The following is a 20,966-nucleotide window of genomic DNA, read 5'->3' on the forward strand; positions in this document are numbered from 1 at the left end:
CCACACTTAGAATACTCTGTACAGTTGTGGTCCCCACACCTAAAGAAAGATATTGTAGAGCCTGAAAAAGTGCAGAAAACGGCAACTAAGATGAACAAGGGGCTGGAGCATCTCCCCTATGGGGGAAAGTTATAGCAGCTGGGCTTGTTTAGCTTGGGAAAAAGGAGGGTATGGGGAGACATGACAGAGGTCTACAAAATGATGCATGGTGTGGAGAATGTGGACAGGGAGACATTTTTCTCCCTCTCTCATGTTACTAGAACTTGGGGTCATCCCATGAAGCTGATTGGTGGGAGATTCAGGACAGATAAAGTGCGGCCACTTTCCAGTATCAGAGGCAGGATGCCTGTGTGCCCCAGTCGCTGGGGAACACGGGCAGGGGAGTGCTGTCGCACTCGTGTCCTGCTTGTGGGTTCCCAGTCAACAGCTGGTTGACCACTGTCTGAACAGAATGCTGGACTGGATGGGCCCTTGGTCTGATCGAGCAGGGCTCTTCTTCCGTTCTTATGGACTGTGACCCTTTCGTGGCTGACAGCTTTGCACCCTGAGTAAGTGGAATGTCTGGCGCCGTCAGACCAGCTCAAGTAGTGTCTGATGCTTCACTGCCACAAGCGCAGTACAGTGTGGATACTCGGCAATTCCATAGCATTTTCTGAGTTTCCAAGGCCTTTTGCAGCTATTTTCTCAACCATCCTTGCAACAACCCTGTAAGGTAGGTCAAAACTATTATATCGTGCTTGCATGTACGCTCCAAACCTCCTTGTGCGTTAATGAAAAGGTGAGATTTGAACTGGGGAGAGACTTCCTCTTTCACAACTCTGCATTTTAGCTACTATGGTACATCAGGGCCAGCTATAATGATAACGGCCTTGATCCTGCAATATTATAGCAACCAGCTGTCTTTAAAGGGGTAGGGAAGGCAGGGAGATACAACTTTGAAGTATTAACAAACTATAGAGGAGCCTTCCCCAACATGGTGACCTACAGATGTTTTGGACTAAAAGTCCCATCATCCCTGATCATTGGTTATGCTGGCTGGGACTGATGGAAATTCTAGTTCAAAACAACTGGAGGCCATCAGGTTGGAGAAGGCTGTGTGGAGTCAGAAAGGATCCTGGGGTCACATGCTTTGAATATCAGTAGCTGCTGGTATATTCAAGTACATTCCAAAGCTTGAACATGTGTCGGAAACAATTACTAGTCCACTAAAGATAACCTGGAAGCCCACACTTATAGTAAAGCCATTTCACTCCATCAAACAACCCCCAGGAATACACGTAACATGCTTTCTTGCACATCCTTCCTTCTAATTTCTGCCTTACTGCCATTATTGTCCCCCTGCACAAACCTGCATTCCAGTGCTTATTGCGTCACTATGGGTTGCTGCACTGCCCCCTATTGGATAGGCGGTCTAAACTCCACACTTTACAGACCTTTAAAGCAACAAGGAACTGGATTTCTTGTATCGAGCTTTTCTTTATGAGGCTGTTAATCCGCTGTATCTACTTTCAATTTCATCACAGAATTGAGATCCAAGCACTACACTAGGAGACATTCCTTTCCTGCTTTTCCACTACATTACTTCTAGGTGGCACTGTGGTATAGCAGAATAGTGCAAATACATAAGTAAAACAAACATTTTCTTCCACTTTTACAATTAAATGTGGAACTTTCCTTACTCTAAAATAACTTGCGGAAAGTGCTCTTTAGACACAGAAGCGAAACAACAGGGTCACAATATTGTCTAAAGAACCCATAAACAACTGTGAATAGGGAATGACGAGCGCTAAATATATGCCTTGTGTAAAAAAGCACTTACACTAGATGCCCCCCCCGAGCCCTCCAACTCTATGATTCTAACATAGCGCCAAGAAAGATAACTGAGGAAGAAGCCCCATTTAAGCACAGAAATTACCCTGTGGTGGATATTCCTGATGAAAGGTCTTCCTCTGGATCCTCTTTTGTGTCCCCTAAAAGGGACAGATCTCCAGGTAGTGGTTGTCTAGGTATGTTTGTCGTGCTCTCAGTCTTGGCAGAGGACGATGATTCTGTTGCTAAAATGTGAGCACAGATAAACAAATTTCCTTAGTTAAACAAACTTAGTTGTACCCTAGTAATAACGAGGCCTGTGTGTATTTTGCAACAAAGGAGTCCAAATGCTATGAGGAGAAGAAAATTATGGATAATAACCCATATTCTGGCCTCAAAACCACAGTTTTCAAAGGGAGCGGTACTAGTGTGTTTCTCCCACCCCAGACATCTGTGTTAAAAACTACCGTACAAAATACAGTAGGTCCAATTTAAATGTGATTGCAACCAACCCATTTAATTTGGATCTCATGCGTGCGTGTGCCAAACTCAGGGTGATGTCATTAGTGTGATCTTTCATGTAAATAGCAGGCACAGGGCACCTGATCCAGATTGGGACGCTGGTGGAACAATTGGGGGGCTTTAACCCTTTGCCTCCCACTACAACGCTGATCCAGATTCTGGGGGGGGGGGCACACCTGCTATTTGCATTGGGAAGGAAAGCTTCCATTGATGCAAGTTTGTGTGTGTATGAAAAATTAAATGAAATTCAGCATTCTGGTTGCGAATCTCCTCAGGGTCAAACTACACTTGATGGCTGGAGACCCAGGTCTTTAAACCAGGGATTGTCTCTCCGTCTTTTTCATATGTGCACATGTGTGTGCCTAAAAATCCAGCACTTCCCAAGGGATCTTTCCAAAGGTCGAGACTTCCTTGCCTTTCTGCAATTTTTTTACCGTGCCCCCTATCCCAGTTGCATTGTGGAAGGAAAGAACAGTGGGAACGTCTGTATCCCACCAGTTTCGCAAGTACAAACATAGAAAAACCTCTTTATCAACGTTTTCATTGTTTCACTAAGACTGAGTGAATTAAAACACACATTAAAAAAAGCAACAAGGACTCAGGAAACAAACAACTAAAGACTGATGGATAGAAGGAAACAAATTCAGGAAACAATTAAAGGCCTGGTTTGAACAACACCAAGAGTAGCAGGCAGGAAAGCTTGGCTGAGGGAAGGCTGCAATGCTGAGCACACTTCCTAGGGAGGACGTCCCACTGAACCGAGTGTTTTCTTTTGAGGAAACTGACGTCGGATCCTACTGGCGGGCAGCAGGTCAGCAATGCGGTGCCCGTCGCTGCCTTTGCCGTGGGGTCGGGCACTGCCAGCCTGCAGTGGGGACGGAGCACTACGCAAGTTCCGCACGTGACCGGGTACAGGGGCCGTGAGGGGTCCCCTTTGACAGAGGACAGTCCTCTCTGTGAAGGGCTCTCCAGTCCGATTCCGCTTTAAAGGAAAAGAGCCATAAGAACTGTTGCCCATCCACAGGTAGCACCTGGACAGCAGGCAGAACAGGGAGACACACAGGGCACCTGGGGTCATCGACATGAACAGGGAAGGAGAAACGCTTTGGGGTATTCTCCAGAGCATCAAGCCGATGAGAGAGGCTTGCTCCCGCCCCTCTGCATGCTCCCCTGCCCAGGGACGTTTCATGGAGGAGGTGAGAAACGTCCACGAGTTCACCCGACACCTCTCCCCCGCTTGTACATTTGAAAATAAGTTTCAATTACAGAAGCGGCCCTCTCCATGCACCCCCCTCGCGCCCACCGACTGAAGCAGCAGTACCGAAGCCCCGGGACAGACGACGGGCAGGCAGGCAGGAGGCGCCCAGGTCCTGCACGGAGGCAAAGGGCTGGGATTGCCTCCCTCTGCGAGAGCTCTGGAGCCAGAGGCGGCGGTGGCTGCCCGGGCTTCCCCGGCCCCGAACTAAGCCTCCTCCTTCCCCACACATAGGCAGGAAATCTCGCACTGCAGTGGGCACACTGCAGCGGAACCACTGGGGAGCCGCTTTAAGGAAGAAAGACGCACTGAAAGGACTTTCCAAAAATGCACCTTTTCCCAAGGGAAGCTGCAGGATTGCTCCAGATTGGCGCCAATGTGATGTGCTGCAAACGACCCTGAAGTGCCCTCCCTCCACACTAAATCACCCGCGGAGATTGGGCCCTGGTCAATTTTCCACAGTATGGTGAAATGGGCTATATTTTTCTTTAAATTATAGCAATTGTTTCTAAATTTGCATCTTTGCATATAATTTGGCACATGCAAATTTTATGCCAATTGCTGCCCTCTCTTTGGCGATGCATTCCCTCCTTTGGGGCGATTCACAGGGGCCATCCTCGCTAAAGGGCTCCGGTGCAGAAACAGCCTCGGAGGGAATTCAGTGCTGCTGCTGCTCCCTGTGCGACGCTCCCCTCAGACAAACCCCGCCCCCGGCCCCCGAGCTCCGGAAAGCATAACTCACCACCACCTTCTAAGTACTCGGCAATGGGCCGCAGGCTCGGGAAAACTTGGTTTTCCAGACACTGTAGGAACTGCTCGTGTGCCGATTCTCCTTTTCCCAGCACTGTGTCGATCAAGCTTTCCACCAGCTGCGGTGGGTCCTTTATCCGAGTCAGGGAGGAGGCCTCGGCCCGCGTGAGGATCTGGTGGAACTTGGCCACGTTCAAGACCACTTCTGGGGCGGTTAGAAGCGTTTCCGCTAACTTCCCTCTGGCCACCCGCATAACATCGGAGGGTTTCTTCGCAGCAGCCATGGCTTCCGAGGTGGCGCAGCTGAAGACAAGCAAACAATTGGTTCATTTGAAAGACAGCAGCTCTAAGGGCCAAACATAAGGTGACATTATTCACAGAGTTTGGCCTTGTACGGTTAGATTTTTAATTCTTTTTATTTTTTATAAAAAGAACTTATAAGTGGAGGTGGGGAAGATTGTGAGCCGGATCAGGACCATGGCATAGGGCAGTGGTGGGCAACAGGGTGCCCTCCAGACATTTTGGACTACAGTTCCCATTATTCCTGACCCCTGGCCATGCTGGCTGGGGCTTCTGAGAGTTATAGTCCAAAACCTCTGGAGGGCACAGGGTTGCCTGCCTCTTCTATAGGGGAGGGGGCTTTAATCCTTTCCCCCTGCCCCAGTCCCAGTCAGAATCCCCCCCTCCCCTGCACATGCTGTTTCAATAGGAGGAAAGTGCCAATTGGCAAGGATGGGTGCTTTCTTCCCATTGCAAATAACAGGTGCAAGGAGCCAGTATGGATCGGGACTGCAGTGGAGGCAAAGGCGTAAATTTATTTATTTATTTAAAATATTTATTGGCCACCTTTCAGAGCAGAAGCCCTCCCAAGGCGACTTACAGCAATAAAATACATAAAAACAGTTAAGATATTAAAAGTGATAAAAAGGTAAAAACAATAAAAGCAACAATAAATGCCAACAATAAAACCAGCAACAATATTAACAGCACTACCAGCAACAATAGCGGTCATATCTAGGGATGTACAAAAGTTTCGCCACGAATCTCGGGGAGGCTGAATGCCAGCGCATTCGGCCCCCTGAAATCGGTGGCAAAACGGCCCATCCCCCGGGACGGGACTTACCTTGGGAGGATCTTCCTGGCGGCAGCGGCAGCTCTGGAGGAGGTTCGGCGGTGGCGGCGGCCGGTCTTCCGACCAACTGCCACCACCGCCATTTCCAGTTAAAAAAAAAAGGGGGGGGGATAGGCTACGTAAAGATTTATGTAGCCTATCACAACTAGATTTTTTAAAAAGCACCGTGATAGGCTACGTAAATTTTTACGTAGCCTATCACGGCTGATTTTAAATATATATATATATGCGCGTACACAAGTGGTGGTGCCCATGGGCGCCGCCATTTGCATTCCTTATTTTGGCACGTCTTAGTCTACGTAAACATTTACGTAGACTAAGACGGCGAAAATAAGGGGAACGCAAATAGCGTAGACGCTATGCTATTTGCATTCCCCTTATTTTCGCCATCTTAGTCTACATAAATGTTTACGTAGACTAAGACGTGCCAAAATAAGGAACGCAAATGGCGGCGCCCATGGGCGCTGCCACTTGCGTACGCACATATATATATATATTTTAAATCAGCCGTGATAGGCTACGTAAACATTTATGTAGCCTATCACGGCTGACTGCAGGGACGCAAACGGCGGCAGCCACGGCCGCCGCCATTTGCGTCCCTGCTAGCCAGCGGCCGGATGTCCGGCCGCTGGCGGAGCTGGCCGGCAGCTCTGCAGAATCCCTGCGGAGTGGAGCCGGCCGGCCTGCCAAGATTCCGGGGGGGGGGAGGAACGGAGCGCCTCCCCCCCCGGCGAGGATTCCGGGGGGAGGGACGGAACGCCTCCCCCCCAACCATTAGCATAATCCCCAAAAGGTAAGTGATTTTCGTACATCCCTAGTCATATCAAGAGAAGACCAAGGTAAAATCGTACGTTATTTTGAAGCCTCCTCCCCCACAGGCCACAGTCCCAATCTGGCTCGAGGGGGAAAGTGCATGAGGAGCAGTTGTATTTCTATCTGTGGCCTCGTCCTCTCCCGCCCCCCGCCCCCCAAGACACTGCTTGTTCTGGGAATGTTGCAACCTTGTCTGCAAATGTCCTGGAAAGGGGCAGTGTTGCAGTTACTTAATTCGTGGGAATTTTGACCATAGCTAGCCTTAGCATCTCTATCACCTACAATGAGGTTTCCTGTGATTTCTTCCTTTTGCTCCTCCCCTTCCTCCCCCGCCCTCTGACTTACACCATGGCTGGGAGCACATGCGTTTGCTCTTTTGCTCCTGCTGGTGTAATAGAACACAAAATGGACTGAACAAACCCTTTTGAAACTCTGCGCTGTACCTGCATTGTATATGCAAGAATCTTTGTGAGTAAAAGTGTTTTTCTTTCTTTTATTGAAGAAAGGCGTGGTCTCCTTTATTGTTCTAAGATAGTCTGTGGGACTGGTACATGCTCGTTCTGTTTGGCCTTTTGTTTTTTCTCTGCTACTTGCCTTTCTAACAGGAGGCAACATTACGGAACGACCCCACCATCTGGCACCCCAAAAGGGTCTTAATCTTTTGCCAACTTGTGGGCCATCATGCCCTGAGGCTTCATTCACACAAACAGCAGAAAGAGGTGGGAAGCCTCTTTTTGGACTGCATCGCTTCAGACCATAGGTGACCGCTCCCTAGGCTAGAACTCTTCTCCCTGATACTTAGTTTTCTCTGTGCAGAGAATGTTTTTGTATAGAGGGGCATTCCATCACATGACACACATACCCCGGTAGTCTGAAGCCAGACATAGATCTACCACTTTGTCTGCTGTATGTGTGAACCAGACTTGATACCTGTTGACAACATGACAAAGACCTACTGCCACTACAGTATGTTTCTTGCAAACTATGTGCCCCGGTTGATATTGTTTTGTCCTGACAAATGCTCTGGGTTTTTAACATCTGCAGTATAGGAAGAAATTCAACAGGTGTCCCATCCCCCATCATGACCTCCCCAGGCTGGAAAAAACATTAAGCCCCTCAGTATCCTACACAGCAATTTCAGATCGCAGAACAAGTGAAAGAAAACAAAATACAACACTGTCCATTATGTTTCCAAAAGAAACTTGTTCGTATTTTCTTTTTTGCAGTATACTTACTCTTGCTTTTTGATGCCTGCGGAAGCCTCTTATTCCTGAAACATACAGATCTGAAACCAAAGGCAGCTGAGCTAGACTCTAGTATCGCCTTCATAGAAAACATCCACAGCAAGTTGAAGTTTCCTACTTGTAATAAAGGAGAAGTTGTTTCCTGCTAGCAGGCACATTTGAGCCTTTCCAGTAAGAGCTCTGAGAGACTTTCTACACAAGGCTCCTATTGTACCCTCATGACTGCACACTCACGGTAGTTTGCCGGGCCCCAGTGCCAGCTAGTGGCTGTTTAATGGAATATATGGAAAGGCAGAGAAAGAAAATCCTTGGGGCGGGGGGGGGGGGAGGGAAACACATGTAAAGGAACCCATCTTAATCCTGCAAAGAATCAGGAAGTGGATGTCAGGGTGGAAACTGAGCCCATAGAGCCCCAGAGCAGTTCTGGTTCTGAGGAAGAACAGCAATCCGTGGGAGAGGAGCTTGCTCATCTCTCACAAGCACAGCAGCTGGCAGAGATTCCTCCTGCCAGCATTCCTGGGAGAGACAGTGACCCTGGCAGCGAGAGAGCGCCGGAGGGGGGCTTGCTGGACGCTCGGCGCAGATGCGGGGAGTGATGACAGATGGAGGGTGCTGAAAGGAGGCGCTCTGCTCGTTTGGCGCTAAAACAACAGTCGCGTCCCGAGGACCCAAGGGAAAGAGGGAGGATCTCTCCATAGCCCATAGGTTCAGAGTCTTCCCGCGGTTCTCCTTCAAAGGAGGACCAACTGCCTTACCTGGAGCTTAGGCTACTCTGCTATCTTTCCCCAGTGTTGTTCCTTGCTTAGTCGCTAGTGATTAGTATCTGAAAGAGTCATAAAGGAATACAGGAATAAAGCCTTGGAAAGAATCCTTGTTGTCTGTGTCCTGAACTGGCTATCGGAGGGGACTGCAAGAGGCAGCTAGGGCGCTCCTGACAGCGGGTGCCTTGGTAAAGGTGCGGGTTAAAAGCCTCATGTAGAAAAGCCCTGAGGCAAGGTAGGAATGCAGAAGTGAAAGTAGAAGAGACTTTCAGGAGGAAGTTGGTTCACAGGTTGCATAACCAGTTCCTCACCAAAAGTTCCGCAGCAATCCTAAGCAGAGTTCAGTGGTGTGGGTGATTTTAGACCTTGGATATAATGGTCTCATGGGGGGGGAGGTGTGTTACTAGACAACCTTGTGTATTACTTCCTTTGTGGAGCGCACTGCTAACATTTCTCTATCCAACACACACACGCGCACACACGCACACACCATCCCATGCTTTACAACTGCTTCTGCATCCTCGATATGTCAGAATGTTTGCCAAGCTTGATAAGAGAAATACTCTAAGCATGCGTCGTTTTGCATCTCAAGCTCACTGAAATCATAGCACCGTCACAAATACAGGAATGAAATGGAGTTTGCTTCTGCTGCCCAGATGCCTGCTTCATCTGCTGTTCTCTGGCTGGGCATTTGGGGCCCCATGGGCTACGGGGCCATGGCACATGGCCCCAGGGTCAAACCCTAGCTGCGTACCACTGGTAGAACTGGAGGATGGACAGTCCTTCCCTTCCAAAGCCTTCCCAGCTCACTCTGGTCTGGCCAGGATGGAAGGTTGGGGCAGTTTTACTGCCTTAAATCCTCTGGAGTTTTTTTTTTTTATATACCAATTGTTGATACCAATTGTGGGGGGGATTAACCACACTACCTGTAGGCTGATGAAGTAAATGGGCCCTATCCCAGACCAACATCCCTCCCAGATTGCCTTGTTTCAGGGTGGCATTTGCACTCATGGAATTTTCTGTGGACAGATTTTCCAGGACTGATGCTTTGCTCAGCCAGAGGAATTCTGTGTGCATGAGGGACTGGTAAATGCTCCTTCTGTTTTGCCTTCTGTTCTTTCTTTGCTAACTGCCTTTCTAACAGGAGGAGCCATTACTGAATAATGCCATCATCTGGCACCCCACCTAAAGATTACCCCCAAAGGGGTCTTAATCTTCTGACAACTCCTGGGACAGCTTGCTGCATGGCCTGAGGCTACGTTCACACAAACAGCAGAAAGAGGTATTTTATGGACCAGGGGCCGATTAAAGAACAGGAAACGGAGGGGAGGGGTAACAGACAATGGAGTGGAGGAAGCAGCAAGGGCCAGGAAACATTTGTATCCTACGGACTGGTGTCATTTAACTCGTTTGTAGATGATGTGGGGTCAAGGGTGAGCAGTGAAGTGGCTGAATTTGTGGATGGCACCAAATTATTTAAGGTGGTGAAAAAGCTGATTGGAAAGAGCTCTCAAAATGATCTCTCCTAAGAGTGAATGGGCAACAAAATGGCAATTTACTTATTTATTTATTTTATTTATTTATATCCCACCTATCCACCAAAAACGGCTCTCAAGGTAGCTAACAATAATAAAATACAGATTAAAATGACATCTTAATTGAAGCATGACATGAAAATGGATCCATTAAAACACAATTCAGGGTGCAATCCTATGGCTGCTAGACAGCATCTAGATGGCGATAAGTTTTTTTGGTTTATGGGAAAGGAGCTTGGAGCCAGTGCTCTGAGCTCAGTTCCCAGAAACCTGACTCCCCGCCATCTCCCCCAGCACCTCAGAGGTGGCGCAGTTCGTCCCCGGCTCCACGCTCAGATGAGCAGCGTGGATCAGGCAAAAAGGCGTTCCTGGGGGTAGGGAGGGGACCACAGAAGTGCCATTACGATGCTTCTTATGCATCGGCTGGCCTCCCTGCACTGAGGCAGATGGCTAGACAGCTGAAATTGGCTGTCTAGCCACACATGCAGGGCAGTTGGAGTGCATGGGAGAAGGCCCCTTCTGTGCTCCGCCCATCCTGCATTGAAAAGTCGGTTGCCTCTGAATTCCAAGGCAGCCTACTATCCCCATAGGATTGTGCACTAAAAAGACAACGAAAGAAACAGACTGCACCTCTTAAACTCCCCTTATGCAAACATGCCAAAGGCCGACCTCAATAAAAATGTAATTGCCTGCTGGCGGAATGACAGCAGACAGAGAGCCAACCTAGCCTCACTCAGTTAGGAGTTCCACAGTTTGGGAGCAGCCACCAAGAAAGCCCGGTATCTCCACCAGAAATGTCTCAACTACTGGCAGGCTGCAGGAGTAAGAGCAGGGCTGCCCCAAAGTTCTTAAAACCTGAACAGGCTCATATGGGAAAAGTAGGTCTTTCAGGTAGCCCAGTACCCAATCATATAGGGCTTTATAGGTCATAACCAGGAATTTAAATTGAAATACATCTCAACAGAAGTGTAAGATCCTAGCTTCACACTGAACAAGTGGTGCTTAGATGCAACTGAGATAATCAGGGCCCCTGTACCTTTATTTTAGGCCTATGCACGGACTCCCCATCCCACTTCAGCAGCCGATTTTGGCTGCTGAATTCACGCTGACTGGCTTTGCCTGATTAGGACCTGGTCCAACACACTTCAGACTCCAGATCCGAAGCCAGGTTCAGACATCCTAATCCATCCTTCTCCCCCACCCCCCACTCCCATCTGTTTTACAGTCAGGGCCAGAAATAATGGAACAAGGATAACTGTTTTGGCAGTTGGCCTCTGTATACCACCTCACTGAAGTTGAAAGGAAACGCACCCAGATGGGAGCGAAGTCAGGACTTTCAGCTGTCATTCAAGAGGTTTGACAAAAGTGGGGCACTAACCATTCAGGAAGGACAGCCAGTGGCAGGCACACACACCCATCGTTGGTGGCTCATAAGTAATGAAACAAACTATCATCATTTCAAACTTAAAGATCGCCTTTAATACCTGGATGAAAATTCTTTGCAGTCAATGACTGCCTGAAGTCTGGAACCCATGGACATGACCCAATGCTGAGTGTCCTCCCTCGAGATGCTTTGTTAGGCCTTTACTGCAGCTGCCTTCAGCTGCTGCTTGTTTGTGGGTCTTTCTGCCTTCAGTCTTGTCTTCAGGAAGTGAGAAGCATGCTCTATTGGGTGGAGATCAGGTGACTGACTTGGCCATTGAAGAACATCCCACTTCTTTGCCTAGAGAAACTCTTGGGTAGCTTTTGCTGTACGTTTTGGGTCATTATCCATCTGCAATATGAAGTGGCGTCCTATCAGTTTGGCAGCATTCGGCTGAATCTGAGCAGAAAGTATAGCCCTATACACTTCAGAATTCATCCTGCTACTTTTATCAGCAGTCAGGTCATCAATAAACACCAGTGACCCAGTTCCATTGGCAGCTATACATGCCCATGCCATAATACTGCCTCCACTAAGTTTGACAGATGATGTGGTATGCTTTGGATCATGGGCTGTTCCTTTCCTTCTCCATACACTTCTCTTCCCATCATTCTGGTACAAGTTAATCTTGGTTTCATCAGTCCAAAGAATCTTATTCCAGAACTGGGCAGGCTTTTGTAGGTGTTTGCTGGCAAAGGCTAATCTGGCCTTTCTCTTCTTGAGCGTTACCAGTGGTTTGCACCTTGTTGTGAAGCCTCTGTATTTACATTCATAAAGCCGTCTCTTGACTGTAGATGTTGACAATGACATGCCTGCCTCTGCAAGAGCGTTCTTGACCTGGCTAGATGTTATGAAAGGGTTCCTCTTCACCATGAGCAGAATTCCGCGGTCATCCACTTTAGTTGTCTTCCGTGGTCTTCCAGGCCTTTTGCTGCTACTGAGCTTGCCAGTTAATTGCTTCTTTTTCAGGATGTTCCAAACTGTTGTGCTGGCCACTCCCACTGTTTTAGCAATCTCTCTGATGGGTTTATTTTGTTTCCTCAGCCTCATGATGGCCTCCTTCACTCTCATGGACACCTCTTTGGACCTCATGTTGGGAGTCCCAGTGAACAGCTACCAAATGCAAATGTAACACTCAGAACCACCTCCAGGCCTTTTATCTGCTTGATTGGTCATGGGGTACTCAGGAAACAGGCCACACCTGGCTAGGGATGGCGGAGAATTCTGCCACGGATTTCAATGAGGCTGAATGCACTGGCATTCGGGCCCCCCGAAATCCGTGGCAGAACAGCCTGCCACCCCCCTGCCACCCCCTGCGGATCCCCCCCGGGACGGGACTTACCTGGGGCGGATGTTACGGACGGTGGCGGCTCCAGCGGCAGCGACGGCTAGTCTTCTGACCAGCTGCCGTGGCCGCCATTTGCAGTCTGGTCTTTTTTTTTTTTTTTTTTACCCCGACGTGATAGGTTACGTAAAGACTTACACAGCCTATCACATCTGAGTAAAAAAAAAAAAAAAAAAAACGGCGTACGCAAATGGTGGCGGCTACAGCGGCCGCCATTTGCGTTCCTTATTTTTCGCCGTTTTAGTCTACATAAATATTTACGTAGGCTAAAATGGCGAATAAAGAAGGAACGCAAATAGTGCCCACTACGCTATTTGCGTTCCCCTTTTTTTTCGCTGTAATAGTCTACGTAAATATTTACATAGACTAAAATGGCGAAAAATAAGGAACACAAATGGCGGCCGCCGTAGCCACCGCCATTTGCGTACGCATTTTTTTTTTTACTTTGCCGTGATAGGCTACGTAAATATTTATGTAGCCTATCACGGTTAAATAAAGGGACGCAAACGGCGGTGGCTACAGCAGCTGACATTTGCGTCCCTGCTGCCCAGCGGTCGGATGTCCAGCTGCAGGCGGAGCCGGCCGGCAGTTCCGTGGAATCCCCGCGGAGTGGAGCCAGCTGGACAGGACTCCGGGGGGAGGGACGGAGCACCTCCCCGCCCGTTGAGGATTCCAGGGGAAGGGACGGAGTGCCTCCCCCCCACACCGCAAAGCAGATCCGCGAAATGGTAAGTGACTTTTGTACGTCCTTACACCTGGCCATGCAGCTGCTTGTCAGCCATTCGTTCCATTACTTGTGAGCCACCAACGATGGGTGTAGTGTGTATGCCACTGGCTGTCCTTCCTGAATGGTTAGTGCCCCACTTTTGCCAAACCCCTTGAATTACAGCTGAAAGTCCTGACTTCGCTCCCATCTAGGTGTGTTTCCTTTCAACTTCAATGTGGTGATGTACAGAGGCCAACTGCCAAAACAGTTATTCTTGTTCCAATATTTCTGGCCCTGACTGTATGTGCTATCTGTATGTCCTTACCTGAATAGTTTTATGCTTTATATAATGTGTTTTAATTGTTTTTAATTTTTGTGAACAGCCCAGAGAACTTCAGCTATGGGGAGGTATAGAAATATAAGAAATGAAATGAAATGTGTCTTTAAGGTGCCACGAGGCATTGTGGCTGATAGACAATTTTGGACTCCGAATGTGTTCATGGGGAAGAAGCAGGTTTGTAGTATGGCAAATGAGGGCAACTGGGGCAGCTCTAAAGATTTGGGGCACTGCTGAAAAAAGAACTGGGGCCCAAGCCCAGATGGGCCTGTCTTAACACTGCCCATGTGCATGTTCAGAAGCATTTTGCCACTCAGTGCCACTTCCTGGGCCTATTGCCCTCAAGCCCTGCTTGTGAACTTCCTGGAAGTGTCTGCTTGGCCAATGTGTGAAACAGGCGCTGGGCTAAACCAAGGGTGCAAAAACCTTTTTTGGCCTTTAGGACAAGATTGCTACCACCTGGGAAACGTCCTAGGGGATGCCTGCTAGCAGTGGGCATGGCCATCTCACGCTCGCTCTCTCTCTCTCTCTCTCTCTCTCTCTCTCTCTCTCTCTCACACACACACACACACACACACACACACAGTATAGCTCCCTTTTCAGTGCTGCTTCCTTATACTGCAGTCCCCTCTTGTGGCCAATAGTGATTATTCAAGCCTCCCGGTGTCTTTCTCCTTTCATTAGGCTGGTCTCACTTGTGTAAATAAAGGGGACACGGAGCGAGGACTCTCACTTTCCGTGGAGCCCTGGGAATGCTAGTCCTGTGAGGAGACTAGGGCTCTCCAGCAGAAGCCCAATTTCCAGGATGCTTTGGAGGAAGCCATGACAGCTGAAGTGCTAATAAAATTGGTTTCTCCTGGAGATATGCTTATCCTTCTTGCCCTCAAAGGGGGGGGGGGGACTGGGACAGATGGACGTGGGTCTGATGCATCTGTATCCTGAGATAAAGATTGTAAGGCGTCATTGACTTCAAAAGTTCATAATGAACAAGAAAAATATTTTTTCATCAAGGTAAGCAGGGAAACCTAAGCTTTCTAATATAGATGCAGGAAGCTAAAACCTGCTGGCCAAATAACACTTTCCCCACAGGCTCAACTGCCCCGGTGTTGTAAATTGTTGAGAGATATTCTCATTTCCCAGGAAGAAACTGACAGGGGGAAATGTTGACACCTGTTTGCTGCTTTTAAGAGGCTGTAAAATTTCAGTTCAGTTTGGGCAAGGCAGGGATGTTTCTAGATACCTAACAGATCCACGGCTCAGGCCCATAGGTCAAAAAATTGCACAAATTTGCATGTCCTAATTTGCATATTCCATCCTAAAGGAAATCAACCCTGACTGCTCATTGGAAGGACAGACACTGAAGCTGAAGCTCAAATATTTTGGCCACCTAATGCGAAGAGAAAAGTCACTGATGCTGGGAAAGATTGAAGGCAAAAGGAGAAGGGGACGGCAGAGGATGAGATGGCTAAATAGCATCACCGATGCAATGAATATAAACTTGAGCACACTCCGGGAGAGAGCGGAGGACAGGAAGGCCTGGCATGCTATGGTCCATGGGGTCACGAAGAGTCGGACACAACTTAACGACTGAACAACAACAACAATTTGCATATGCAAATACGTGCATAATTAGAAGTTATTACTAAAATTTAAAGGAGGCAAGCTAATTACCCTCTTGCCTGCTTTCAAGACAGAACTGAGCAATGTCCCAAATTGTGCTTGCTTAAAACGTACCCTTGATGTACCCACAATTTTTCCCATAGTTTAAACAACCCAGCATAGCGATGCCATGTCATAGTTGCTTTTTGCTGCTGACAGCAGCATTCCCAACACCCCAGAAATACACATTGACCTTCTTTTTAAAAGATACGTGCTCTTGCTTTTTGCTGCCCCCAGGACCCCCTTCTTTAAAAAAGAAACACATCACTTGGAAATTGAAGGCAGGACTGATCCAGCCTCATAGTTCTGACATCATCCAAAGTATGCGCAAACTCTGCCCATAATGAGTGTTCCTACAATGAGGACAGAGTGCCAGATATGAACAATCCGCAATGATGATGCATGGTCAGCAATCCTAGACTGAATTCAGTGTTAACGTAATGTACACATATATGATACATATCTCAGGTATTAAGGGGTAGATCCTACCTGGCATTCTCCAGTAGGTCAACTGAGGATCCTTTTAGCTTCCGTTAACCAGACATCTGTCTCTGTAAGTCACTTAGGCCCAAGGATAAGTGAGTATCTTGGCTAGGAGGCTGGCTGGCTGAAGACAGAAAGTTGGAGGCCAAAGCCGGGAGGGTGGAGGCCTGTGGCACAGAGAGAGAACCGGCAACAGACTGGAGGAAGGCTCGGGCTCTGGGAGCATTATATCAGCCAATGGCATCAGATAGCCCCTTTTCCACCTCCAAAGGGCAGAGTTCCTGAAGTATGAGCCATATATAAAAATGATAAATGGCTGTAAATCCTATGTTAAATTAAATATTAACATTGGAGAGAACTTTCAGCTCCTGATAAGAACATTCCCGTAAAGGCTGACGGACTAGAGCAAAGGGCATGGAAACCCAAACACTTCCTTGAAGACTCCTTGGCAAACGTGCTGAAGATGGGAGATGGTTTCAGATACAGGTTGGCTTAAACTGCCCTCTTCCCAAACTGATAATCTGTTAAAGGGGTGCTGGAGTGCCCCTTCAGTTAAGGAGAGTCACACACAAAAGGTTCTGCCATTATAAGCCTCAAAATTCTGTTTCTTATAAAAATGGCACCTGTTGAGCTAACAACTTGAGACCTGGTATCCACGATCTAACGGATGAAGTCTACAATTGTGCAGAATATCAGACTGATCCAATACAAATAGCTGTACATAGGTACAGCAAGTCTAAAAGTGCTGAAAATTGACCCATTTGTCCTTTTCACTCCAAGCTGCAATTGGGCATATTTATTTCTTTCAAGTTGTGGAGAAAGCTGCTGATGTGCATTATTCGTGCTTGTGGAGGAAGTGTGCCTTTCAGTGGTTTGGTGACATTCTGAACAGCAGTTCACAAGTTATTAAGGTTTCTTTGCTCCACAAAAGCCTGTGGTGGTGGCACCTGCTGGCTATGGCAGACATGCTTAGTTTCACTTTGAAGCTAGAATGCTGCTAGTACTAGGGATGGCAGAGAAATCTGCCACAGACTCCATTGAGGATGGATTCTTTAGAATCCGGCTCCCCCAGAGTCCGTGGCGGCATGGACTACTCCCCTCCCCCAAATCCTCCCCGGACAGACCCTACCTGCTGCTGGCCTGTTGGGGTCCGTCCACTGCTGCCATCCGTCTGCTGCCCCGGACTGCAGCCGCAAATGGCGTCCGGTGTAGGGGATGCCATTTGCGTCCCTGCTCTTTTCAGTGCATAAATATTTACGTAGCCTATCACCGAAAAGAGCAGGGACGCAAATGGCATCCCCTGTGCCAGATACCATTTGTGGCCACAGACCAGCAGTGGATGGAAGTCTGGCTGCAGATGGGCCCGGCCGGTGGCTCTGTGGACTTGCCATGGAGCGGAGCCAGCCAGGCAGGATTCCAGGGGGAGGGACGGATCGCCTCCCCCCACCCCGCGGATGCCCGGACTGGAACGGGAAGTGGGTTCATACACCCCTAGCCAGTACTGCAGTGTTTTCAGAAGAATTCTATTACAGAGGGCTTCTACATGCAATGCCTTTACCTTTAGTTATGGAATGCGACCTCACAAGGTGAGATTGTGTGTTACTGCACAGATTGGAATCCAAGCATCGGGGGGAGGAGTGTGTGGAAGATATTAAACCTCCCTGACCCCTGCTGTAGTCCCGATCTGGATCCGGCCTATCGTGACTCCAATGTTTATTACCAAAATGGCATCCAGTTTTAAAGCCCCCTACCCACCATTCTACAGGCCTGATTCATATGAGGTCCCATGAGCTTACTTTTGAGTAAAACAAACCAAACAATCATTGCCTAGCTACATCTTTAAAGTAGCATTCAGTTTGATGCTCAGAGAATTTGGGAGTGGTGGGGATGGAATGCACTGATGGGGAGAGCAGAAGGATCAGGACCTCACAACACCTTTCTGAAAGCAGATGTGCAGCACACGGGCCCCAATTCTTGCTCTTACTTTCTATGTGGTGGGAAAAACACATGCAAGGACCATGTCTCACACTAGGTGTATATTCATAAGTTATACTGACTGTGTGTACACACTCTATTATGATCATTGAGATGGTTGTGAGAAACTAGCCCTGTTAAGTCATTAATGTGACACAGTGGTATTTTATTCTATTGTTTAGCTGCATATTTGAATATTTATTCGAATACTCAATGAACTTTGACATATCATTTCTCCTAAAGGCAATGCTATGTTGGAGAGGGGGAGGGGGAGTTAGAAAGTTTAGTTTTGAATGGTTTCTCCTGATTGGTTTAGATTAGACTATTTTTTGATCTCTACATGGTTAGTATGTCAAATTAAAGATTGCAAGATTGACACATTGGTAGTGGCAGATCATGCCTCAGTATGTTTTGAACTGCAATTTTCTGCCACTCCTAGGTCCCCAGTCTTTGGCACTTTAATATTTTTCTTCTCAGTGATGAGAAGTTTAAAATCCAGATGTTAGCTGAACGAACAGAGTATTTTAATACTAATGAGAATATGGCAGGTTCATGTGCCATTGAGTGGGAGGCCAGTAAAGCTTTTATAAGGGGCCAAATTATTTCTTATGCTTATTAAAAAAAAACTTTTGAAAACTCAACAGACTTTTAAAACAAGAAGCTGAAATCTCGTATAACTCAGTTTGCCATTTCCCCCACTGCAGAATGCTGAATATGAGCTGAATAATATTCTTTCACAGCAGACAGAATTTGCTCTGACTTGTCTATGACAGAAATATTGGGGAAATGGTGAACGTCCTAGTAAGATCCTTGGACATCATCTTAAACAGCATCAACATCAAAATGTCATTTCAGCTATTAAGGATGAGAGTGGCCAAGTATATACTTCTCCTATAGATACAAACTCACGATTTTTAAAGTTTTATTCTGATTTTTACAAGATATGGATGCTTTTTTTTCTCAGACCAATCTTCCATGTTTAGATTTTTCACAACAGCTCCTTTTAGCTGATCTGTATTTAGAGGAAATTATTAATGCAATTATGAAAATGAACACTGGGAAATCACCCAGACCAGATGGATTCCCAACTGAGTGGTATAAAACATTCTCCAGTTTTTTTAGTTCCAAAGCTGTACTGCCTCTATAACCATATTTTTGAGGCGGGCTCCCTCTCTTCATCATTAAATGACGCTTATATTACTGTGATTCCTAAGCCTGTCAAGGATCATACCTATTGTGCTATCGACCTATATCATTAGTTAATGTAGATATCAAAATATTAACAGCAATCTTGGCAGATAAATTGCAACAAGTTATGGCCGCATTGGTTAGACTGGACCAGGTGGGATTTATTAAAAATAGACAGAGGGCTGATAATCTTAGATTATTCGTTGAACTAGTCACTTTAAACTCTGAAAGAACTGACCAGGCGGCCATCATTTCCCAGTATGCAGAAAAGGCCTTTGACAAAATTCATTGGAAATTTATTTTTACCACATTGACTAATTTTGGTTTTCCTATAGAACTTTTAAAATGGGTTAACATGTTATATTCAGCTCCAAGAGCAAGAACTAATGGTTCATTTTCAGCTTTTCTTTTCTTTTTTACTTGGGTGGGGCACTAGACAAGGTTGCCCACTTTCCCCATTGATATTCAACTTATGTTTGGAACCCCTTGTCTGTTTGATTAGACAAAATAATAGTATTCATGGATTTGTCAATTTTGGTTTAGAATTTAAAATTAGCCTTTATGCTGAGGATCTTTTGTTGTTTATCTTGAAACTCCAATCATCAGTTCCAGCTTTGATGAAATTAATCCTTTTGGTGAATTGTCTGGCTATTCACCTAATTGATCAAAGTTGGAAATGATGCCAATTGGAGGTAGGGTATATTCTTGTGTACTAGCCAATTGGCAATTTCAACGTTGCCCAGAATCTTATGACTTATTTGGGAATTATCTCTGGAGATATATCTCAAATGATTAGGTGAAATTTAAGTAAGTTGATTAATGATATTTCACAAGATATAGATAGATGGGCATCTTTAAAGTTGAGTTTATGGGCTAAGGTTAATACACTTAAGATGAATACTGTATTGAGAATTATTTATGTTATAGGTGGGATCCCCATACAATATTTTCAAAAACTTAATGCTTTGTTTCAAAAAAATTTATGGGGTTCCTTTCTACCAAGAATATTGTTGAAAAGGATGCAACTTCCAATTAATGAAGGTGGGTTCGGTTTTCCAGATCTTGCTACATATCATTGGGCTTACTTGCGGACCTCTACTAAATTTTGGTCTTTTCCACTCAGATTTGATTTTCTACCTTAGTCAATGTTGGAATCTCCTTGTCTGGTGCCTCTCTCTAAATGTATGGCATTAGGTTTTAGGCATATTAAGGCAGATAGTGCTCCTCCCACAATCATGGCAGTTAGAGATGTGTGGCCTATAATGTCACGCCAATGACAGTTTGACCCATTTTCCCATGCTAAATTGACTTTATGGGGAAATCCAGATTTAAGAATTGGGAAGAAAATGTTTTTGTGGCAGACCTGGACAGATAAAAGGATTTTTACCCTGGATCACTTATTGGGTGTTGATGATGAGTTTTTGTTATTTTCAACTTTGCGAGATAAATTTGATTTGCCTGCTACAGTGGAATGGCAGTATTTGTAATTGAAACATTTGTTAGGATCTAGATTCGGTCCTGCTGCTTTTACTGCCTTGGAGTCTCCTTTGCTATTGGAAACACTTATTGAAGCTGACGAGATATAACGACCGACAATTCATGTTTACAACTATTTATTATGAATAAATATGATACACGTGGTCTACAGCAGGAATGCAACAGGGAATTTGAATGTCCTATTTTGTCTAATCAATGGACCGCCATTTTGGCGTCTGTATTGGATATCTCTATGGATCTTTGGTTACGCCTTATTCAGCAAAAATGTTTGTTTCAGGTCTACTGGACACCACGACGTCTAATATAGGTTTGTCAAACTCAGCTAATTGTTGGAGGTGTAATTCAGTTATCGCTTCTCTTATTCATATGTTTTGGAAATGCCCAATAGTTGCCTCCTTTTGGGAGGAAGTTATTATATGGATAAATTTCGTATTGGAAAGCTCTTTAATATTTACTAATGTAAATGTTCTTTTAAATTACTTACCCACGTTTTGGAATTTAACACATGGTCAGCGTAAATGGATCTTCTGCGC

General features: G+C 46.4%; 1 protein-coding gene across 2 annotated transcripts in view; it reads right to left on the reverse strand.

The window, feature by feature from the left end:
- LOC146342255 (interferon-induced very large GTPase 1-like) overlaps window positions 1-15,974 on the reverse strand; it is a 51,358-nt gene extending 35,384 nt beyond the window's left edge. Inside the window, exons 1-3 of one of the 2 annotated variants that reach the window (XM_084805997.1) lie at window positions 15,781-15,974; window positions 4,329-4,639; window positions 1,916-2,054 (exon numbers count right to left, since the gene is read on the reverse strand). In XM_084805997.1, coding sequence (XP_084662123.1) covers window positions 1,916-2,054; window positions 4,329-4,620 — 431 coding nt within the window. In that variant the 5' untranslated portion in view covers window positions 4,621-4,639; window positions 15,781-15,974. Of the gene's footprint in view, window positions 1-1,915; window positions 2,055-4,328; window positions 4,683-7,516; window positions 7,765-15,780 lie in introns of those variants that run through there. The other variant, XM_084805999.1, reaches the window with a different exon arrangement.
- Window positions 15,975-20,966: the final 4,992 nt, after the last annotated feature.

Source organism: Heloderma suspectum, chromosome 6 (assembly GCF_057233095.1).
Source record: "Heloderma suspectum isolate Gila_16-S chromosome 6, 16-S_ref, whole genome shotgun sequence".
Classification (NCBI taxonomy): domain Eukaryota; kingdom Metazoa; phylum Chordata; class Lepidosauria; order Squamata; family Helodermatidae; genus Heloderma; species Heloderma suspectum.